The sequence below is a fragment of the Nothoprocta perdicaria genome, unplaced genomic scaffold (genome assembly GCF_003342845.1).
Source record: "Nothoprocta perdicaria isolate Ctin4 unplaced genomic scaffold, notPer1 scaffold_334, whole genome shotgun sequence".
Taxonomy (NCBI): domain Eukaryota; kingdom Metazoa; phylum Chordata; class Aves; order Tinamiformes; family Tinamidae; genus Nothoprocta; species Nothoprocta perdicaria.
The window spans coordinates 556,862-564,243 of record NW_020455571.1 but is presented as its reverse complement, the minus strand read 5'-3'; the positions used below and the strand labels follow the sequence as shown (position 1 = coordinate 564,243).

At 48.9% G+C, this 7,382-nt stretch overlaps 1 protein-coding gene across 1 annotated transcript in view; it reads left to right on the top strand.

The window, feature by feature from the left end:
• The window catches only part of LOC112951045 (protein DGCR6), an 11,316-nt gene extending 5,618 nt beyond the window's left edge, over nucleotides 1-5,698 (top strand). The window contains exons 2-4 of the mRNA XM_026043667.1: nucleotides 289-389; nucleotides 3,216-3,356; nucleotides 4,686-5,698. Of these exons, the coding sequence (XP_025899452.1) occupies nucleotides 289-389; nucleotides 3,216-3,356; nucleotides 4,686-4,769 (326 nt within the window). The 3' untranslated portion in view covers nucleotides 4,770-5,698. The remainder of the gene's footprint in view (nucleotides 1-288; nucleotides 390-3,215; nucleotides 3,357-4,685) is intronic.
• The last annotated feature ends 1,684 nt before the right edge of the window (nucleotides 5,699-7,382 follow it).

Sequence of the window (7,382 nt, the reverse complement as noted above, 5' to 3'; positions counted from 1 at the left end):
GGCTGGGGGGGTTCAATCCCTGGGAATGAGGTGGGGACTGTGTTGGGGGAGCGGGGGGAGTTGGGCCCCATGGAAGGGACGAGGCTGGGGACGGACAGGCCAGACCCTGCGTAGTGTGTGGGGGGCAAGGTGGGAACAGGGGGGTTTAGGTCCMGGGGAAGAGGGGGGGTTGCAGCCCAGGAGTGGGGGAGTTGTAGCCTGGGGGGGTTGCGGCCCCGGGGGGGTTGGTTTGCGGCCCCCGGTTGGTTTGGGGCTGTCGCAGCCCRAGGTGACGCGCGCTCGCCGCAGGTCTCAAGCAGGAGCTCTTCCACCGGCACAAGGAGGCCCAGCAGAGCTGCCGGCCGCACAACCTGCCGCTCCTGCGCGCCGCCCAGCAGCGCGAGATGGAGGTGAGGGCCGCGCTCCTGCTGCTCATTAAATGCGCTTTATAATAAGGAAGGGGCAAGTATATACCTATATTAGATGCCTTACATCTATTTATCCTTCCCTTGTATCACGTATAGCCTTTTACCCGCTTCCTTTTACCCTAATACTTTATTATTTTATTTTGTTGTCCTTTGCTGGGCAGTACTACACATACTGTGTTTTTCCTCTTTAAAATTTCAAATATTTCTGTTTCACAGCATTTGGGGAGCAGATCAGTCATCCTCGTAGCACCCATTCCTTGTCTAAACAGAGCTGCTCTCTGTGGTTAAAGGTTTTGCAGGCCGCTTCCCACAAGACAGCCTGGGACTAGACTTGCAGAGGGAGATACATGACTGTATATGTGTCCATGCATATAGTTSGACGTACATGCATACAAAAAGCATGGATTTTTCAGGTGTTCAACTTCCTAGTGGAATCTGCATACCAAAAACACTTGGCCGCACATAGTGGGTAGTCAGTCACTTAAGCTGAAATAAAAACTTGAGATTTGGGTATGTTCCTGTAGCTCAGAATCACAGACSTATCCTAGACTGTATTTAGACACTTAGATCCTTTAAGTGAGGAGCATGAAAGCTTCTCTTCCAGCACAGTTAGCGGAGGAGGTGGTTTGGTACCTCAGCTGTCCCCCAAGTCAGACAGGAGACAGAAAAGTCTTTGGGAAAGGTGAGAGCAAAAGGGTTTGAATTGTCCATTTCCTTTCCATAGACAAAGAGCCTGATYCTCCAGGCTGGAAAGCATTTAGGAAAGAGCTTTGCTAGGTCCACAGGATAATTTTTGTTGGAAGGGACCTGGGGAGGTCTCTGGTGCAAAGCCAAGTCAGCTGTGAGGTCAGATCAGGTTGTCTGTCCACGAAAGCCTTTAAAATCCCAAAGGGTGGAGGTTGCAGGACCCCTGAGCAACCTGTCCTGCCCTTTGACTGACCCTGCCCTGCAAAAGTTTCTCCTTCTGCTGCTTTTTCCATATTTTAGATTGAAGCTTTCAAATTACATGGCATTTCATTTATTAGAATAGGAAGCATGCAAGAGAGGCAGAGTTGCCTCTAATGAGGAGACATTTTTAGAGGCATAAGGAGGGTTTCTTCCAAACCTTGATACAATTAATGCATTCTGCAAAGTGCTGAATGCTGTCGAGGCCTAGGCAGGAGTGAGAAGGTTGTATCTGCTTGTTCCTGCCAGGAACAAGCCTAGATACAGGCGATGGTAGCTAGGCTGCAACCACAAATCCAGGCGTCTGCAGAATTTTGCCAATAAAAAAGGACACTAAAAGAAATCTCGTGTTAAGGTGTTCTGCCAAAGGCCCTTACCAGCAGATCTCGCTGCTTCTGGCCTTTGATGCAAATAATGAACTGTGTGGCACTTTGTTCACCTTCTGTCACAGCCCATAATAAACACAAGACATCCCATAATAAACACGGGACCATTAGCCCCTCCGCCTTGCATTGAATTGAGTTCTAAACTGTCTTAAATTACTTGATGTTTGTTATAACAAGAGCATGCCCTTGCTGTGGAGAGGCTGAACGGGATAATCGTTTACATCAGAGCTGATTGCCCCTTGTCATTTTGCTCTTAACACGTGGGACTTTGGGTAGTCCCAAAGTTTCATCGTGTCTTAGTCTATAAGTATGTTCCTGGAGTGCAGGAAGTGCATGGTACAATTTTCCTAAAGTACTTTCTGTGAAGCTTGATGAGCWTTCCCAAATCTGTGGAAATAATGAGAAATGGAAGACAGCTTCAAGAAAGGTTACCTGACCTCCTCCTCCTGCACGTCAACAGTGATTTCTTTTTGCTTAGGTCGAGCCTTTTTTTCGGGTACCCTCTGATGCTGTGAGGTTGCAGGGATGCCTCAGCCTTTTTGCAGGTCGTTGGGGCCTGGATCGTTGGCACCCCAGCTCCTCCACGGGCCTCAGAGCCGTGTACGGGCTTCCCACTCGCCTTCCCTGGGGAGCTCGCTACGTGTAAAATCCCAGGCTTCACGATTCTCCCTTTTTTGGTTTCCAGCTAAACACTTCTCATATTCTGAAGGGGCAGTGTTGTGTGAGTAACAGGTGCCATATAATTCCTGCATGGGAAGGAGCCTTCCTCTGTGTTTAGGCTGGAGTGGACGTCTCCTGGTCTTGCCGCCCGCRCGTGGGGCTCTGTGTCTGAGGCCAGCTTGCCGTGTCCCGCCCAGCCCCTTGGCTCTGCTCTTCCCTCCCTGCACGCGGGCAGAGCTCCTCTTACCGTGGTGGGCTGAGGGCATCTCTGTGATTGAYACTGTGGTGCTGTTTCTCCAGCATCCCCCAAATCCAGAGGGCCTTTGAAACAGCAACCACTTGTTGCCCTGTGCTGGAGGGAGAGGTGCAGCCTGCACCAGGCTGATAACACAAGGTGCCTGTGGCCAAGTGACATCCAGCTCTGCTCTCCTCACTCAGGCAGCTACACTGCACCTTTATCATGCTCTTGTCTCCATTTCTTCTGAGGTGAGCGCACAGAGACCAGGCTGTGTGATTGTTCTGCTCGCGGCAGCAGGCAGGGCCAGGCTGCTTCCCCTGCCCTTTGCTGGGCAGTAATTTGCAGTAAGGACTATTGAGCACCAGGACAGGACCGTAGAAGGTGTGGGCTGTGCCTGCTGCCCTCGGCTGTCTTTGGAAGAGCAAAGGTGTCCCCGGTGAGCACCTCAGGAATGGGCTCCTGGGCTTCAGGAAAGGTCRTAGAGAGGAGGAAAACAAAAGTAGGCGGGAGGATGCTCCACTTCTTTGGGTGCTGTTGGAGAAACAAAATATATTATCTTGATTGTTACGTTCTTTTCAGGCTGTGGAGCAACGAATTCGGGAGGAGCAGCGAATGATGGATGAGAAGATAGTCTTGGAATTGGACCAAAAAGTCATAGACCAACAGAGCACCCTGGAAAAGGCAGGGGTGTCCGGGTTCTACATCACCACAAACCCTCAGGTGCGTGTATGGGCAGTGGGCGTTGCATCTGACAGTGCTCWTGTGCTAATATAACTATTTAAAAAAATAAAAATCTCCTTTCTTAGTGAACTTTCAATAGCTGCCTCAGAAAGATTGATCAGTCTTCCTCTTCATCATCTTTTATTATTGTTATTACTGTTATTATTTTGCAAGGCACCTCATTAAGGTATCTCATTGAGGATGACTATATTGGCTTGTGTTTAGAGAATGTCCTTGGCTTCCTCAGTGCCTCTGTTCTTAACAGTTGAGAACAGTAGTGTCATGGATTTTGKTTTTTTGTTTTGTTTTCCAATGGTATTACACAAATGGAAAAATAAACTTTGAGAGTCTCCTCATACTGCTGCAGAAGATAGCACAGTGCAGAAACAGCCTATTCTTAACTGTTTTTTTTTTTCTTTTTGACTGATTAGATTCCATTTTGATAAAGACCTTCCTACCAGAGAAGGAAAGATGCCTTAAACCAAGTTGCTTAAATAGTMATTTTCTAAAACCAAAGCAGTTCCTGCTTGCATAGCCTTGAGCCAGTCCCTTACTTTTGCTCTGCTGCTCTTCCCCATCTGTATAAAGAAAGTAGTTTTTCTGTCTTCTCTGCTTTTTATGTTATTTTCCAAATAATAACTAACAGAGTTTCTGTTTTCTATTTATTTGCTTTTATGATAGGTGGAAAACAGGACTCAGTTTTTGGCTTGTGTCTGTGAATGCTGCCACAATACAAGAAATTATGGCTAGACTCAGCTGTTTTCCATACATTTCCCATCACCCTATGTATTTTCCACAGTTTATGTGCGGTGCCCAGTTACACGATCTCTATATTTTTACAGAAATAGATATTATTTTCCATACAGTCRTGTCTGCAAGCCTGAGTCACAGGACAAGGTCCACTGAATTAGGTACTCCCACCTATGTGGGGCAGATGTGGTCTGTCCTAAATGGCTTTTAATTGAAAAGTGAGTAAAGAACAGAAGGGTAAGAGAGCATAAAGAAACAGCAAGTGGATGTTGATGAGAAAACACAAAAACCTGCAAAATTGACAGACTTAATAACTATTTAGCAATAAATAACTATCAAGAAGAAATGAACCTCTTTGAATCGTTAATGGTTCCTAAACCCCCTGGACTCTGCAGTACGACTATGATGCACAGCAGATCTCGTAAGATAATATTGTCCTGCGTTTGGCAGAAATGCTTAAACTAGATTAAGCCTTTTTTGAGATTACTGCCTCCTGCGTGGGTGGTACAGACCCGTTTATTTCTGCAGAGGAGAATGGGATCATCTTGTTCTTGCAAAAATGTCTGTCTTCCTTTACAGGAGCTGACTTTACAGATGAACTTACTGGAGCTGATTCGGAAGTTACAGCAGAAAGAAGCCCAGGCAGAGAAGGCTTATTCCTGAACAAGCAAATCTGCTGTTTTCTTTCTAGAGTTTTCTTCTGCCTTGCCTCTAAAAAACCGACTATTTGATGCATTTGCTCTGTGATACGTAAGGAAAAGGCTACTAGCCAACAAGTGTAGGATTAGCTGRGGCCTGTAGATACCTTTAGCAAGTGGGGGAAGTGGAGCTGTGGAGCAGAGGGGGGTGTCAGAGGCATCTTTTCCAGGCCTCGGAGCAAGATGCTTATTGCAAGTCCTGCTGCTGAAGAGTTCCTGCTTACCTTCGTGCAGACAGTTAATCAGAATTAGTAATTCATGGCCCTTCCTAAGCTGGTTCTTCAGGGAACAGCGTGGTCTCTTCCAGCCCCAGAGCACAGACTGGGGCAATGTGCCCTGCAGGTGGGAGCTCCTTCACTTGGAGCTCATCTCTGAGGCAAGAAGATGACACAAGACATTAATTTGCTGCATGTAGCCTGTGATTCAGCAGGGGTTTAAGAAGCCAGGGGAGACAAGGCCAGACACCGAGTCAGGACACTCAGGCCAGTGCTRTTCTGATGGCCTGTGTGCATAAGCGCATCAAGCTGAATTTGTGAACGCTGCTGTCTGCTACAAACTGCACCCTCCTCATCTGATTCAAGAAGTGAGCATCTCTGATAAGGACTGGAAGAGAAWAACAGCCCTATCAGACAGGAAGTGAAGCGGATTTGCCTTCCGAGGCAAGCTGAGCAGGGCAGTTTGACAAATCTTCAAGTTTTATCTCCAAGAAGATGCTCGTGTATGTGCTACGGCAGYGCTTGCCTCTTCCAACGGGCAGACCCTTCCCAGAGAGACCTCTCGGCAGGTAACAGCATGGGCTTCTCCTCCGAGCCTTACTGGAGAAATTCAGGCCTCTGTCCCACTTTTGCGACTATGACAGTCAGGTTATTTTTACCCGACCAGAGTAGCAGAGAAGGCTGCGAGTGTTTGTTTTGTTACTTTAAGGTAGCTTCCAAATAGAGATAAAATACTACATTTTTCTCTGTAAAATACTCTATAGAATAAAAAGTGTTTGGAGACTGCAACTTTTTAGATGTCAGTGACCATGCTCTGATGCTGCTGTGTCTGATGATGAGGGTGGGTTAGAGGGGTGCGCTGAATTGAGCCCAGAAGGCTTGACTTGCTCCTGAGCCCATATTTCCTCCCAGAGCCTTGGGGAGGGAAGGGATTGGAGCCTGTGCTGCTTTTTTGTCAAAAGGTCCCCACGGATGCGTGAGGAATGTGTTGCTGCCAGGGCTGCTCTTGGAAACGGGATGGAGYGGGATGGAGCGAAGGGAGAAATGTGTCCTCAGGCCAGAGCGGCTGTTGGGCTGGATYAGACCTTAACCTGCTGTGCTTAGGGCTTTAATTGCACCTAGGTCCCYGTTCACAGGCTCTTTGACGCTCTCAAAACAAGGATTATGTTGTCTCCCTCATGTTCTGTTTGCTGTGGATGTAACCATCTCTTCCCAGCTGAAGCAGGGGTAGAAGATTCGCTATGCTCTTCCTCACTGATAACAGGAGCGCACCAGAACATGTAGTTCACTACCCCAAGATGAAAGGTGCATCTCCTGTGAAGTCCTGCCTCCTTGAGCAAAATTCTCACCTGGAAAACGGGACAAAGGGGTCCTTGCACCACAGCGGAGGGTCCTCCTGTGAACCTGACCCTGSGCTGGGCTCCTAGGGGCCCTGCACYTGAGGGCTAAARGCCCAAGAGGCAGAATAAAGATGCTAGAGTTCCCTCTTTGGAGACACCTCAGCTGCGAGCGCAGCAAGGGCCCGCGCTCCGTGTGGCTCTGTGTGGCATCGTGCAGCTCCGTGCAGTGGCTCCATGCGGCTCCATGCAGTTCCGGGAGGCTCCATGCGGCCCTGTGCAGCTCCATGTGGCTCCGTGCAGCTCCATACGGCTCCGTGTGGCTCCATGGCAACGCTGGAGCTGCAGGTTTCCTCCTCCTCCTGCTCCCACCATCTGCTCTGAGTTGCACGCAGCTCTGCCAAGCTGCAATATTTTTCCGTGCCTGCAGCCCGCCTCGGGTGGTGTTTTTGGAAAGGCGCTGCCACAGAGGCAGGGAATTGCAGTCGGTCAGACGTSGTTGGTTGGAAAGGTTGTTTAAAACCAATGAGCACCTGGGATAGCTCGTGCTCAGGGAGGGTTTCACCAGCACAATTGCAATAAAAAAAAAATAAAAAATAAAAAAAAAGAAAGAAATGCTTAGGCTGGAGTCAAATCCTATGAGATTGTCTCAGGGGAGCTGATCTGGCTGGAAATGCAAAGGATTCCTGGATTTCCAAGGGCTCAAAGGCCTGTGCAGTCCCCAAGCTCCAGAGCTGRCCCCATAGTGGCCATGGAGACGTGTGTTTGGGGTGAGACCTGCTGCCCCTTGCTGGCCTTGACCTGCCAATGGGGCTGGACCTGAAGCTACAGCCCAAGACTTGCTGTGTGGGCCAGCAGAAGCACCAACGAGGMGCGTCAGAGGAGGATGGAGATACCTCCTCTCATCCCGGGGAGCGGTGACCGAAGGGAAAGCTGCCATTTAACAATGGACTCAAAGGGTGAACAAGGGCCACGTCTGCTTCCCTGCTTTCCTCTGCTTCCCTGCTTGCCTTTCCTGCTCCCTCC